Source organism: Bos javanicus, chromosome 18 (assembly GCF_032452875.1).
Source record: "Bos javanicus breed banteng chromosome 18, ARS-OSU_banteng_1.0, whole genome shotgun sequence".
Taxonomy (NCBI): domain Eukaryota; kingdom Metazoa; phylum Chordata; class Mammalia; order Artiodactyla; family Bovidae; genus Bos; species Bos javanicus.
The window spans coordinates 7653000-7669109 of record NC_083885.1 but is presented as its reverse complement, the minus strand read 5'-3'; the positions used below and the strand labels follow the sequence as shown (position 1 = coordinate 7669109).

The 16110-nt window shown below is 47.8% G+C and overlaps 1 protein-coding gene across 1 annotated transcript in view; it reads left to right on the top strand.

The window, feature by feature from the left end:
* The window catches only part of CDYL2 (chromodomain Y like 2), a 170091-nt gene that overhangs the window by 101726 nt on the left and 52255 nt on the right, over positions 1-16110 (top strand). Inside the window, exon 2 of the mRNA XM_061386825.1 lies at positions 9383-9971. Coding sequence (XP_061242809.1) covers positions 9383-9971 — 589 coding nt within the window. The remainder of the gene's footprint in view (positions 1-9382; positions 9972-16110) is intronic.

The window sequence follows — 16110 nt, the reverse complement described above, 5'->3', positions numbered from 1 at the left end:
GGGGGGAGTGGTTTAATTGGAGGGCTGTTAAAACTGCTGTGGTAGTTGGGGGAAATATTTTCAGGCTATGCAGATATCCTGTTTCTCTTTAAAATTTTACCCACTAATTTTAGCATCCATCTGTGGATCTTGTTTGTAGCAATTATTACTGTGGTGCTCTAATGATGATTTTTCTATTTCCCTTATTCTTTTTACATTTATTATTTCAAATTGTTCTATGAGGAATATTTGTCCCTTATCCTCCACTTGTTTAGTTCAGAATCAGCAAACATTTTGTGCAGTGGACCAGATAGCAATTATTTGGGGCTTTGTGGGCCACACAGTTTCTGTTAGACAACTAACTGCCCTTGTAGCATGAAGCAGCCATAGTTAATACATAAATGAGTGGGTGTGGTATGTTCTTAAAAACGGACCCTGGACCAGATTTGGCCTGCGACCAATTCTGATAATTAATTCACTTATTTATTTCAGGTGGCCTCATGGGTATTTATTTCATTCTTTTAGGTTATGAATGTAGTACTACCACTATTTGCTTTTTTCAAACTGTTCCAGCCACTGGGCACTCTTTCAGTTTCAGTTGGCTTCTTTGGCATTTCCTCATCAGTTGGGCTTTATTGATTGATTAAACCCTATCTTATTTTCTGGCATTATGAGATCCTCCAGACTCTTTTTTTAAAAAAATGGTTTATTTTTTATTTTGTGCCCTAACGAACAAGATGTCTTCTTCCTTCCTTCTCAGCTGAAGGTCCACTTGACTGGTGTTAGACTTCTTAAGTTCACATTATTTATGTTTTCAACTTGTGTACCATTTTGGATGGGGGAAGGCTGGGGTGTGAGTTGGGGAGTTTAACTTTTTGAAATCAAGAAAGTTTGCAAAAATAGAAATTAAGCTGATTTATTCTCAACCTTTGCTTCCCCTAAAAGAGATCTTTTTTTGACATGCAGACTCAAGATACAGAGATGTCTCTTGTTATTCCTTGTTAGTGTTCTTGTCTTATTTTGATTTTTTTCTCTTTGCCAGGCTTACATTTCTTGAATCTCTGTTAACCCTCCTATATGTCTACTCTCATTTTCCTCAATATTTTCTTTAAAAAAGCTCTGTGTCCTTTTCTTCTGCATTCTTGGAGAGTGTTTCGAGTATGTTGTCTACATCACTGATTTGATTTTCTGCTTGTTGGCTCTGTCCTTTCCTGGTTCCAGTGGGAATTTTATTTCTTTGCTGGCATTTTTTTCCTTTGGCTTCCTTACATTCTTTCTTATGTAAATGAGTCTTCTTTCATTTCAGTTCCCTTCTCAACCTATTGATTTCATCATCATCATTTATCTTTTTTTCCTTTTTCCTTACTCTTTTTAAAAAAGAGGTCATATTTTCTATAGTCTTTGAAATCACAACGCAAATGCTATCCAGAAATATACAGTAGTACTTCTAGTGTAATGTTCCTGAGAATTTTTAGTTATGATCGTGTTCTGATTGGTTTTAGAGGTTTTTATAAATACATTACCGGTTTTTGTGTGTGTGCTCTTGATCAAAGAGGAGTCTCTGGTTTAGTGTTTTCCAACAGAGTGGGTGTGGGAATTCCTCTTGGTCCTCTCCTCACTTAGATGCTGTTGAGTCCCCCATTCTGACCCTCACCCAGAAGCCAGCTTGAACTGTATGGCTCTGAGCTGAACTTCTGCCTCTGTTTCCTTAGTGTAGTTCAGCTGCAGGACATGCTGCCTGTTGGTACTGCCTTATTCACTGATGAGATCATCTGAAACAACCACAGTCTTCTAAACGTGGTACAGTCCATACCTAGTAGTTTGCAGAACTTACTCCATCTTAATTCTTCCTGAGGACTTCACGTGTGCTCGTGTGCTCCGTCACTTCAGTCATGACCAACTCTCTGTGACCCTGTAGACTGTAGCCCACCAGGCTCCTTTGTCCGTGGGGTTCTCCGGGCAAGAATACTGGAGTGGGTTGCCATGCCCTTCTCCAGGGGATCTTCCTGACTCAGGGATCGAACCCGGGTCTCCTGCATTGCAGGCAGATTCTTTACCGCTGATCCACCAGGGAAACCCTAGGACTTCATCCCTCATGTCAGATGATGGGCGCCTGTGCCATTCTACCTCCAAGGCAGTTGTCCCAGGATACTGAAAGGGTGCAGATGGAGAGACCCTTGTAGTTGTTGAGTCTGAGGTCCAGGATTCTGGAAATGTCCAGGGATGGCTGCTCTGGTGCATGTGTGGGCAGAGAGCCCAAGTGGACATCACCTTCCTTTATTCCTTTTTGGCCTGGCTCTTTGCGTTCAGAGGTCAAGATGTACTAGTAACCCACAGTTTCTCAATCCAACCCCATCTGGCGTTCCTTTAAGAGTCTGGAAAGGTGAGAAGGAGGGGGCGTAAGGGGCGTTCCTTTAGGAGTCTGGACAATCTGATCCTGTATTCCTGAGCAGTTGTCATTTTATGTCCTCTTTTGGTTTGGTGGGAAGCTGGGAGAGGGAAGATGACTGATAATTGTTTTATTTCCCTTTGAGTTGATGGAGCATGGGAGCAGGAAGGGAGGGAGTCCCACATGGCGTGCTGGGGACCCCAGGAGAGACAAACTCAGGAGGCCACTACTCTTTATTGAGGTACAGTTGATTTACAATGTTGTGTTAGTTTCAGGTGTGCAGCAAGGTGATTCACTTATATGTATATATCCTTTTTCAGATTCTTTTCCACTATAGGTTATTATGAGATATCAAAGATATCAAATATAGTTTCTTGTGCTATATAGTAGGACCTTGTTGTTTATCTGTTTTATTTATAGTAGTGTGTATCTGCTAATTCCAAACTTTGAATTTATCCCTCCTTCCCACCTTTCCCCTTCAGTTCAGTTCAGTCTCTCAGTCATGTCTGACTCTTTGCGACCCCATGAATCGCAGCACGCCAGGCCTCCCTGTGCATCACCAACTCCCGGAGTATACCCAAACTCACGTCCATCGAGTCGGTGATGCCATCCAGCCATCTCATCCTCTGTCATCCCCTTCTCCTCCTGCCCCCAATCCCTCCCAGCATCAGAGTCTTTTCCAATGAGTCAACTCTTCACATGAGGTGGCCAAAGTATTGGAGTTTCAGCTTCAGCATCAGTCCTTCCAATGAATACTCAGGACTGATCTCCTTTAGAATGGACTGGTTGGATCTCCTTGCAGTCCAAAGGACTCTCAAGAGTCTTCTCCAACACCACAGTTCAAAAGTATCAATTCTTCGGTGCTCAGCTTTCTTCACAGTCCAACTCTCACATCCATACATGACCACTGGAAAAACCATAGCCTTGACTAGACGGACCTTTGTTGGCAAAGTGGTGTCTCTGCTTTTGAATATGCTATCTAGGTTGGTCATAACTTTCCTTCCGAGGAGTAAGCGTCTTTTAATTTCATGGCTGCAGTCACTGTAACCATAAATTTGTTTTTTATGTCTGTGAGTCTGTTTTTGTTTTGTAAATAAATTAATTTGTGTTATTAATGTTAGATTCCACATATAATTGATATCATTTGATATTTGTCTTGGTGTGACTTTCTTCTCTTAGGGTGGTAATCTCGACGTCCATCCATGTTGCTGCAAATGGCATTCTTTCTTTTTTATGGATGAGTAATATTCCATTGTGTGTGTGTGTGTGTGTGTGTCTCCGTCTACTTTATCCATTCATCTGTTGATGGACATTTGTTTCCATGTCTTGGCTATTGTAAACAGTGCAGCCATGAATACGTGCTGCCTGTATCTTTTCAAATTAGAGTTCTCTTTAGAAGGCTGCTTTTAAGCCATGTACAGCTGCTGTAAGTTTTCTGGGACCTGGCAGGAGTTGGGGGAGCATCAGCAGCTACAGACACAGCATCAGCCTCAGTCAGGTTGGGCTCACTGAGTAAGGGTGGGGAGTGGATACGGTGTCATCACTGAAAGCAGGGGGTCTGGAGCCCAGACGTTCCGGACCAAGTCTTAGCTGTCCACTGCTTGACAGAGGTGGGGTCTTGGTCAAAGTCTTTAACCTCTGGGTGCCTCAGTTTTTCCTTTTATAAAAAAGAGGATAAAGTTACCTACCTCGTTTGGATATTTTGACGATGAAATGAGTTAATACATACAGTGTTAATCTGCTATGCAACGATCGCGTATGACAGTGGCTGGCGCTTGGTCAATGCTGAGTGAGTGTTAGGTGCTGCTGCTGTGATTTGGTCCACCTGCCCGTGGGCAGCAACTGTCCTGCTGCCCGGAGAGGCCTCTCAGTGTCCAGATTTTCTCCATCTCTGAAGGTCCCTTTCCTTCTTGGAGGAGCCTCCCTGCCCATCCGATTTGAAGTAGCCATTCTTGTCACAGCCCCTTTCTCTCCACCGTCAGAGCACTTTTCATAGTTATTACCCCCGAGACTCTGTGCCGCCCGCTGAAGCGCTCTCCTTCCTGCAGCCAGTGGGCACCGTCCTGGTGGTCTGCGGGTTCGCCAGGGCCTGCGGTGCCTTGTGTGTGGACTCATTAGAGTGTGGGGTGAGCGACTTCATGAAGCCGCCTTCTTCCTCAGTGCCCATCGCTTTGCTTTGCTGATCCACATGCTTGGCAACTTGCTTGCTTGGTTCCAGTGGCTTCCCACCAGTGAGGTGTAGCCAGTGGCCAAGAACTCCTGCTGAGGAGCCGGACAAACTATGGTTCCAGTCTTGGCTGACTGCCTGCTGACCGTGTGATGGAGGGAAAGTTATCTATACCTGCTCTGAGCCTCAACTTCCTCAGCTGTCAGTGGTGAGAATGCTCCTTAGGGGAAAGCTCGGGTGGAAAGGTGAAACCTAATGCCTTTTAGGTTCTTAGTACAGTTCCTGGCATGTTCACTTAGCATGTACCACTGAAGGTGACTGGCATCCTCCTGTTCCTAATGACACTGCAGTGCTGGTAATAACTGCCTCAAAATTTCCCTGCCCCCACCTGCAGTAGAATATCATTTGTATCAGCTGGGATCACAGAGGGGAAATGTTAATTAATGATTTGGTTGAACTCCAAGGAATCGTTCAGGGCCTCAGATTGTTTACCTTTGAAAAGAGAGGGTGGCAGGTGTGTGGCTACGCGCTTTTTTAATACTGTTCATGCACTTGTGGGTAGGGCTTCCCCTGTGGCTCAGCTGGTAAAGAATCTGCCTGCAATGTGGGACACCTGGGATTGATGCCTGGGTTGGGAAGATCCCCTGGAGACGGGAAAGGCTACCCACTCCAGTATTCTGGCCTGGAGAATTCCAGGGACTGTATAGTCCATGGGGTCACAAAGAGTCGGACACGACTGAGTGACTTTAACATGCATTGGTAGGTAACTGCAGGTTCAGGGAATTGACAATTGTGTCCATTTAGAAGGTGAGCTTCAGCTAGTACAGGAGGGCTGTGCAGGTAGGCTGGGGATTCAGGAGCAGAGCTGCCAGCACCTGGGGGCTCAGGTTTCTGTTTTCAACAGGTGCAAGGAGTCAGGGACAGTGGAGGAGGCTGGGGGATCTTCAGGGAAAGAGATTTTCCAGAGAGAATGTTGCAGTCATTTAACACTCAAGTCCTAAATAACGTGGGCTTTTGTTATCCACAGAACAGATTAGCTTTCTGGTTCTATTTGAGGCTTTCCTGAGAAGAAGAGGAAAAGAGGGTCAGAAAACCTGTACGGGGATGTAAAGAAGGAGATTAGGTCCCAGAAGATGGTGCATTCAAAGTCTCAGGGGGTGTCTGGGGGCCAGATTTCCTATGAGCGCCTCGTGGGCGTTTTGGGCTTTCAGAAAAAGCGGTTGCTTCTCTAAACCTGGGGAAAAAAAAACTGTTTTTTTTTTTTTTTTTTACAAAGTGTGTAAACTGTGGAACTCTTGTCACCTGAAGCTTTGTACTTCTCAGAGCAGTTCCACTCATCTTGAAGTGCTTTGTGATTGATGTTCAAGACACTTTACTTTCTCATCACACCTCATTCCTTTTAATTCTCCCAACAACCTTGCGGGAAGCTCTTCTTCTTATTATTACTATTTCTGTTTAACGGATGGGGACAGGGAGGCACGGAGAGGTTAGGCAACTTGCCCAGGGTCACGTATATACAAAGTGGAAGAGCCAATGGTTTTTTTCCTGCACATCAGGCTAGTAATGATCCCGCTAATACTGCTCATTGTTGGTATTGGGTTAAGGTAAGTAGAAATGACTTTCAAGTCACCCAGTAGCTTTCTGGATAGGACCAGAGGTGGAAGCAGTGGCCTTTCTGTCCCCCATAAATTAGCCAACCGTGACTGAATCCTCCAGTAACCAGGAGGGAAGGAAACCAGCTGCTCTCCCAGTGTGGCTGCAAGTAGCCGTGTAGACACTGCACCCTTGCTCACTAAAGGCTTCTTGAGCCTCTCTCCTCTGCACGGCATCTCCTCTACTCAGAAGGACTTACCTAAGAGGTGGACTCTCCTAGGGAGGAGTTGAATACCCTCAGGATGTCTATTCTGCTGGGTGGGGACACATTGTCTTTAGCTACTACCCAGGTTTGCATTCACAGGAGAATATGCAAGGTGAAGTGACCTTTACCCTGGAATGCTAAACACCTTATTTGTATATTCTCCACGGTTGCCCTAGGTGGTGGGTGCTGTTATTTCCCTCTTGCTAGGCAAGTCATCTGAGGCCCAAAGAGATTTAGTAACTTGATCAAGAACACATAACTCCTTAGAAGCTTTAAACCAGATAGTCTTGCTCCATAGCCTGTATTCTTAAGTACTATACTAAGCTCATCTGATGAGTGTGAGCCATCCATTCATCCACCCATTTATTCCTGAACTCACCTCTCTACCTGCCCTTTCACCCATCCCCCATCCCCCATCCATCTAGTCAATTGTCCATTTATATATCTTTCCATCACCTGCCCATCTCACTATCCTCCCATCTGTCTATCTATCCATCCATCCATCCATCCATCCACTCATCCATCCCACTATCCACCCATCCATTCATTCATTCAAGCATCCATTTTTCCATCCATCCCATTATCTACCCATCTGTTCATTCATCCATTCAACCATCCATCCATCCATCCACCTACCTACCAACCATTGTATTGGCTGTTTGTCTAGCATGGTTTTTCTGCTTCATCCTGGGGAAGAAGTTTCTCCATCCTGGAGGTCAAGCATATGCTTTCTGAAGCTGGAGACCTCCATGCCCACACAAATGCCTTAACTCATAGCCCTTAGACATATCTGGGCTTCCTCCTGACACCCCTAGGCTGGCCTTCTCCAGAATGCTGCTCTTTCCAGCAGTGCCATTCTGCTTGTGCACTTTCCTCCCTCTGTAAACTTGCAGAGGATTTCCCCTTCAAAGTCCTACAAATGTGCAAAGCTGCAGGCTCCTCCACAAACACTCCCAACTTTCTGCAACATTATCACAAATGAATACCCAGCTAGCCCCATTCCTTGACTCAGAGATTGAAAGTTTGATTAGTTTGGCATGATTTTACTTTTTCAAGCTATTATAGAGTTTGTGTGATACTTCTAAAAATTATATAATCAATCCAAAACAGATGTTCACAGCGCATTTTAGAAGGAAACAAATTTTAATAGAAATAGGCCAATTTGATTTGAGATGAATCAATTAAGGAAACAATTTAAATTGTCTATGAAGAAGCAGTATTATAAAGAGGCAATATGGTCTAGCTATTAAGATATTTATTAAGTGCAAAGCAATGAAAGTCATTTAATTATTTTGCATAGCTTCTGTTATACCCAGATATTGGGAAACAATCTCACTTTTCAGAAATTTTCACTTCTTATTATGGAAAATTTTAAACATAAAAATTCTAATATGCAAACATAAACAGTTGAAAATGAACCCACATTTACCTATTACCCATCTTTAACAGTTACCAGCTCTAAGTGTAACCACTTTCCCCTCTCATATTGTTGGGTTTTTTTTCCTATGAGTTCCGAGAGCACACCCTCACTTATTACTTTCTTTGGGTCAAAGTTCCATCCTATAAAATTACGTTGACATTGAAATATAATAAACATTTGAATGTAATAGTTTACTTTTCCTTTGAAATTTAGCTCTTTTTGGTAGAGCAATGGAAATTTTTTTTTTTTTTAGTTAAAAAATTTCAAACCTATAAAGTTGAGAGAATAATAAATAAACCCTCGTATACCCTTCACCTCGTTCACCAGTTATGAGCCTTGGGACTGGCGTTTTGTAAGTGTGCTTTCCCATGATAATACTTGAAGACAGAGATTCCCTTACCTTTGATGGTAAATAGAGAGAGTAGTACATGACTTGAAAACCAGATCTACGTTCGGATCTCACCTCCACCATCCCTAGCCCTGTGTTGCAGGCCGGTTGCCTCATACTTAATTCCTCATCTATCAAATGGAGCAGTAATAATGTACATTCTGGGGGGTTATGCAAGGTACATACCGTCACCTTGCTTGGCAGTTGTACCTGTTATGTTGCAGCTAGGGGAGCCAGCTAGGGGGACATTGGGTGTCACTGACTCCAGGCAGTTTTGGTCAATGTGGAAGATTTTTATAGTTGAGAGATTTGGTACGGCCTAGTGAGTAAGAAAATAAATCTGGGCTGAGAGTGGTTCATATTCCCAGTTCTGCTCTTACCAGCTTGGAACTTAGTTGACTGACTTAATCTCTCAGCCCCATTTTCCTCTCTGTAAAGTGGGGATAGGAGGAACACCTACAGCATTGGGTTATTGTTCGGAGAAAATGAAATGAAAGCATCCATGCCCAGCAGTTAGTAGCGTCTGCCTCCTCGCACATGCCCAGCAAACATTACTAATCATTAGTATTATGATAAGTAAGGACACATTAGCAGAGTGGGTGGAAAACCCACACCAAATTGGTCTTTAAAAGTCTGATTCCAGTTTTGTGCCACGAAAAGAATAAAGACCTTCCGTGAATGCTCACAATGCGATTTTGAGCTAGGGTAAGCCTTGGGGACTTCCTGGGTGGTCCAGTGGTTAAGACTTTGCCTTCCAATTCAGGGGGTGCATGTTCGATCCCTGCCTGGGAGTTGAGATCTCACATGTCTCAGGGCCAAAAAAAACCGAAAACGTAAAACAGAAGCAGTATTGTAACAAATTCAATGAAGATTTTAAAAATGGTCCACACCCAATCTTTAAAAAAGAAAAAGAGTAAGCCTTGGACAGACAGGTAGAGGCAACCAGCCAGGCGTGGCATCATGCAGTTGTCATGGGAAACAACCGCACGTGTGCCTTTGGTTCCCTTCAGCGATCTCCTGAAATGAACCAGCCTTCTTGAAGGCTCCTGGGAGGGTCAGCCTCCTGGCCCCCCTAGCCAGGATGGACACCTCTGTCCTTGTGTTGTTCTTGTGACCTAGCAATGATTTGATTTTTTTTTCCTTCTCTCTCTCTCTTTCCTGATTCTCCTCCCGCATCCCAGGTCGAAAGGATTGTAGACAAGAGGAAGAACAAGAAGGGAAAATGGGAGTACCTGATCCGGTGGAAAGGCTACGGGAGCACGGAGGACACTTGGGAGCCTGAGCATCACCTGCTGCACTGTGAGGAGTTCATCGATGAGTTCAACGGGCTGCACCTGGCCAAGGACAAGAGGCTCAAGTCGGGGAAGCAGCCCGGCGCCTCCAAGCTCCTGCGGGACGGCCGAGGACCCTCGGTCGAGAAGCTCCCCCACAGGCCCTCGGACGCCGGCAAGAGCAAAGGGACTTCCCACAAACGGAAGCGGGTCAACCCTTCCCTGTCCAAGCCCAAGAAAGGCTATTCAGCCAAGCCCCCAGCGAGCGGGGACCGGGCCGCCAAGACGGTGTCTTACAGGACTACCCCCAGTGGCCTGCAAATCATGCCACTGAAAAAGGCACAGAATGGCATGGAGAATGGGGATGCTGGCTCCGAGAAGGACGAGAGGCCCTTTGGAGACGGGTCCCACCAGCCTGACCTGGATCTGAACGACGTGGGCGAGCAGGACCTGGGCGACTGCGATGGGAGCCCCGCGGTGCTGGCGGAGAACGGGCTGGGTATGTGGCTGCTCCTCCTCTCTGATGGGACTTTGCGGGCAGCCTGGGGAAACACAGGACCCCTGCCCTGGCTCTCTTACCTGGGGCCCTGCAGGCTCAATCCCTTGCCCTTCCCGGACGCCTATGAGGTGGGGGAGGCCAAGCCACTGACGCTCCGGCCAAGGCCAGTCCCAGGTCCAGCATCCCCAGCTGCCCTCGGGGACACCCAAGGCCATGGTAACTGCTCTGGAGGCCCTGCCCTGAGGGCAGCTCAGAGTCCCTAACCCCCAGAACCTGAGATTCATTTACCCCGGGGCCAGTGTCTCTCTGGGGCTCACATGCCTCCCAGGGCCCTTGCTTTCAATCTCATTGTGAACCCAGCACCATAACCCAGAGAGGTGGAGTCTGGGCCAGGGGCTGCTCCTCCTTCTCAGACCCAGTTTGGACTTGGAATTCCCCAAACTGGCCCTTCAGCTGGAACTCCCTGCCCCCATCTCTCGCTAATATGCATGATCAGCTCCCCGGTCTGTATTAGGTCCCAGAGGCTGCCTGGACCCCTGCCTAGGCTCCTTTGGCTTGGTGCCTTCTTGCCTTTCTTGGTGCCTGACTTGCCTCTTGCAAGTCACCCAGCAAAGATGCTGGAATCCCCCCTCCCTCTGACCAAGGCCCCATAGGCACAACTGGGGAAAGAGGAGACAATGACCCAGGTTTTTCGAGCTCTCGAGTCTGACATTCCCCCAGTAGTCAGATGGTTTCCCAACTGAGTCCTCAGTGGCCACATCTTCCAGGTGAGCTGTCTGCACTTGTTACCTGCCTTGCTTCATTTCTCAGATATCTGTGTGTCCACGTGGTGAATTTTTGTCTTTAGCCACCAGGACTCCAGGCCTTAGGACGTCAGGAAATCCTGCAATGGGTGTGGACAACCTGCGCCCAACACAGTAGGGCCCTCTGATGCCCCGGGTGGAACTGGAGTGCGGGTGGGCAGAGGGTGTCAGGAGGCAGGTGGGATAGGCTGGGAGAGTTCCCAGAAGGATGTGGTGACAAGGCACGTTACGGGGATAGTGATGTCAGAGTTCAGGACGCTCGGGGTGTGCGTGGCTGGGAAGAGCGTCCTCAGGGACTCTCCGCAGGGGGGAATCCAAGCAATCCGCTTTTGAGGTCCCTGTTTCTCCAGAGAGAGGAATTTCACCCAAACAGGATTGATTTAGCAGTCTCTGCCCCAGATTGACTCACGTTTCCGTCTGGGGATCCCTGATGCTGACATGACTCTGCCTGCTAGCATATGGAAAAGCTGTTTGTTTTAAAAAATCCATCTCTCGGGGAGGAGTGGGCTCGTGTGAATGAGGCCTGGCACAAACACCGGTGTTTGACGTTCCCGTGACAGTCGCCAGCAGTGGAGGGATTCCCCGTCTCGGGCTGGGGAGCCTTGGCGGCTCCTCGGCTGGAGGCCCAGGGGCTTGGCAGTGACTGCCGGCGCCCTGGCTGGTAGTGGCACCCCGTCCCCCCGCCCCCCTGCCCTGCTCAGGAGGGGGCCGCCCTGAGAGCAGGGTAGGGGGGCAGTGTCAGGGAGGGCTGTATACTGACTCCAGCCGCCAGACCACAAAGTGGAGGGACTCCAGGCCTGTGGAGGTTGTGATAAAGGCTTGCTTCTCCTTCAGCACCCCTTTCCAGAGGCGGCGTGGCTGCCAGCTGTATGCACTCCGTCCTCGGGTTTGGTCGATACCACTTGATTCAGGATGGGGCACGGTACCCCGCCACCGGGGGAGACAGACGAGGACAAGCCTGCCGGCCCTACTGGTGGCCTTGTTGACGCTGAGTGCCTCTCTGGGCCTTTCTTGTTTCTGATCCCTTCTTGGCCTTATTTATTCCCAGTGTTGAACATTCTGTACTCCACTCGGGCCCATGCCTGCATAGAGAGGAGGAAGTCACTTGCCTTTCTCTTGTTTGGTTTTGAGTGTTCCCAAAAGGTCCTTTGGCTTGATCGCATCCTATAATATTGATGTCCTTCGGGTTCACGTAAGGCTGGGGCAGTGGTCCTCAAAGTCACGTGTGTAAGATTCCCTGGCACTTTCTTAAAAGGCAGGTCCCATAGAGTCTGATTTCCTAAGTCTGGGGTGGAGCCCAGAAGGTGGGTCTTTAACAAGCACCTCCTGGTGGCTCTCCTGCATTTTGGGGACCTGCTTTGTGGTAAAATGGGGTGGCAGTTATGTTTCACATCAGCTGTCAATTTACTTTTTGTTCTTCACAAGAGTTGGTCACTGTGCTAGGTGCTTGGAGGTTAGGGCTGTGCCTTTTGAAACTTAGAGCCTGCTCTCCAGTAAGTTGAAACTGGGTATCTCTAGGTCGTTGTTGAGAAGACTCCTGAGGCTGACACGCTGGTAGGAATAGCACGTTTGTTACATAGATGGTGTGCCTTTCTGTACCTGGGTTGATATCTCCAGTGGTCAGTGGGGTGATAAATGCCCAAGCCCTGGTCAGCCGTTAACACTCTAGTTAGAGATAGCATCATATCCAGGTTTTGGAGTAACTGGGAAGAGGAAAAGACTGAGAATCCTCGCCAGAGAGAGAGAGAGAAATTGCAAGGTTTGGAGTTCTTGAAGAAGACCCGAGACAGGAGGTTGTGTGGTTCCAGAACTTTCCAGCCAGGGGTCAGAGGTATAGTCAAGCAAAACATGAGTCCACTTATGTTTTCAGGCAGAGGGAAGCCTTGGTACAGCCAGTGTCCATGCCCACATGGACCCTGAACGTTCTTCTTCCTCCTCTTCCCCAGCCCCGCCTTCTCTGACCACATCCACCACTGACCCAGAACCCCAGGGGCACAAAGAGGGGGCAACAGGGTTTTCAGCACAGAGGGGCCTCATATTTGCCTGGCAGAAGATGGGGAGATCCTAGCCACGCTTTCCCAGCATTTGTTTTGGGGGAGGGCTGTTGCTTTTTATATGATTTCAACTTCTCTTTGGTGAATTAAGGTTTTGCATACAGAAAAGCAACTTATGTAACACGTTACTCATTTACTGCTGACTTCCCCGATCTGAGCTGTGGGAACAAGTGCTAAATTGGGGCTCTAGCGGGTGGTGCTTTGGTTTCAGACAGCATTTTCCCCAGCAATGTTTGTGAAGTACATGCAGGGGCCCAGGACAGCTTTTGCTTCTGATTCTTTTCCCGTAATGACAAATGGCTCTGTGGTCCAGATACCATCTGCCTCAGTGTCCCTTTGGGAGCTTGTTAAAAATGGTCTCTACGCCCATCAATGAATCTCAGGGGGCGGAGTGTGGATTGTGTCTTTTAAATGCTGCATTTTCACAGCCATGGTGTATACAGCAGTTCTCACAGAAGCGTTTGGTTGTAGTGATGAATGGTTCATAGTCCACGTCCTTTGTTGGTAGATTCAGAATTACTCCTTGAATTTTAAGCTTGTAAGTAGGAATGTGATTTAGTTCTTTAAAGGTTTAAAACCTGAAATAACGTCTCCTTCTTGCTCATACACTCTTTACCAGGCATCTCTCTCTCTCTTTTTCACTCTTTTTTTCCCTAAAACAAACCTGTTTCATCCATACGGAAAAGCTGTTGGATTAGTGAACTCCCCCTGTAGTCTGGTCCAAAATTAGTTAGCAGAGTTTCATCAAAATACGCCAAAGCATCAATTGTGTCAGATTCTTTGAGACCCCGTGGACTATAGCCTACCAGGCTCCTCCTCCTTGCCAGGTTTTTCCAGGCAGGAATACTGGAGTGGGTAGCAATCCCCTTCTTCAGGGGATCTTCCTGACCCAGGGATTGAACCCCAGTCTCCTGCATTGCAGGCAGATTCTTTACCACCTAAGCCACCAGGGAAGCCCAAAGCATTAATACTTGACAGATTCAGATGAGCCTGTAACCTGTGGACACATCCCTGACTCTGAGCCCGAAGCACAGCACACAGGTGCCTGGTGTTCCCCGAATTTCCATGAAGCCAGTGAGTTTTCACTGTTGACGCTGACCCCGTGGCCCCGTGTTCACGTTTCTCTGAATTTTGGGGATCACCGTCCTCGCTTCCTGATGACTGTCTTCTGTAGCACAGGCGCTGCGTCTCAGATGCCGCCTGATTCAGTGTTTGCAGAACTGTTCCCATCATTGAATGAGTCATCCCACACAAACGCACAACATTTGCCGTCTCTTCTCCATTGATCTTGTAAAATTATCTCAGCTTTCACTTCTACCGTGTTTGTTTATCTCTCCCTACTCACTCTCTCACCACGATTATCGTTTTTCCTTTTATTGATCCTCGTGGAGTGACTGTGCTTTAAAAGCACTTCAGAACTAAACTCGAACAGAGGAAGTGCCCGGTGACTTTCAAGAACCCTGGGCTCTCAGGTGTGGAGCTGGCATCGGGATCCACTGGCTGCTGCTGTTGCTGCTAAGTCGCTTCAGTTGTGTCCGACTCTGTGCGACCCCATAGACAGCAGCCCACCAGGCTCCCCGTCCCTGGGATTCTCCAGGCAAGAACACTGGAGTGGGTTGCCATTTCCTTCTCCAATGCAGGAAAGTGAAAAGTGAAAGTGAAGTTGCTCAGTCTTGTCTGACTCCTAGCGACCCCATGGGCTGCAGCCTACCAGGCTCGTCCGTCCATGGGATTTTCCAGGCAAGAGTACTGGAGTGGGGTGCCATTGCCTTCTCTGAAAATCCACTGGAGGGCGTGTTAAAACACGATTACGGCACCTACCCCTACTGACGTAGCCGCTGTGGCAGAGAGCCTGAGACTCTGCATTTCTAGCAAGTTCACAGATGCTGTGGCTGGCTCAGGGACCCTGCTTTCAGAACCACCGGTCTGAACGAGTAAGCACCGAGACGACTGGGAACGCCAGCTGGTGGTACCGGGAAGCTGAAGCGCTTTTGCTCTGGACCTCGAGTTTGCCTTCGTGAGAATTCATAAGGTGAAAGTTTGTGGAACAAAGTTGTTGGGTCGAAAGTCTTACCATGTGGGAACTTCCCTGTCTGGCCTCGGAGTGTATGAAGTCCTTTCTGTGGTCCTCACAGCAGCCCTGAGTGGCAGCTGTGGTAAATCTACCCATTTTTTGGAAGAGGAGACTGAGGTTACAAGTGCTCAGGTTGGCACTAGGAGAGAAATCCAAGCAGGCCGACTCCAGAGCTAGTCCCTAGATCACCGCTCAACTGGCTCCCAGGCAGTACAAGGCAGTTCCTGGTCACTGATAAAAATACGCTCTGACGGGGGGCCCTGGAATGTTGGTGGGGCAGAAGCCACTTGGACTCATCCTTGTTGTTTACTCATGGATGGATGTAATCCTTCTAAGCCTAAGAAACTGAGGTTAACTATGTGCCATTCAACTTGAAGAGCTTCCCTGGTGGTTCAGCTGTGAAGAGTCCACCGGGCAACACCTGAGCCGTGGGTTTGATCGCTGAGTCGAGAAGATCCCCTGGAGAAGGAAATGGCAACCCACTTTGATATTCTTGCCTGGGAAAGCCGGTGGACAGAGGAGCCTGATGGGCTACAGTGCATGGGGTCTGCATAGAATTGGACACGATTTAGCAACTAAATGGCAACAATATTCAATTTCAAACCCAGGAGCAAGTGGTCAATTTCTTTAAAAAGATACAACTTAAGCAAACAGACTCACAGATGACTAGAAAACCTGAATAAGGGGAATGGCTTTTAAATTCCAGTATTAAATCAGTCATTCCACGTCCCTCACAAAAAGAGAGAAGAAGGCACACAGGACTCAGGTGGTTTTACAGGCAAGCCTACAATGGCACCCCACTCCAGTACTCTTGCCTGGAAAATCCCATGGATGGAGGAGCCTGGTGGGCTGCGGTCCATGGGGTTTCGAAGAGTCGGACACAACTGAGTGACTTCACTTTCACTTTTCACTTCCATGCATTGGAGAAGGAAATGGCAACCCACTCCAGTGTTCTTGCCTGGAGAATCCCAGGGACAGGGGAGCCTGGTGGGCTGCCGTCTACGGGGTCGCACAGAGTCGGTCATGACTGGAGTGACTTAGCAGCAGCAGCAGCAGCAGCAGCAGCTTCCCAATATTCTACAACAGAAGCATCTCTCTCATACCCAAATGGTTGCAGAGAAAACAGAAAAATAGGAAACACCCCAGCTCCTTTGATGAGGCCGGCATAACCTGGGTTTCCAAAGGGACAAGGAAGGGAGGAACAAGGA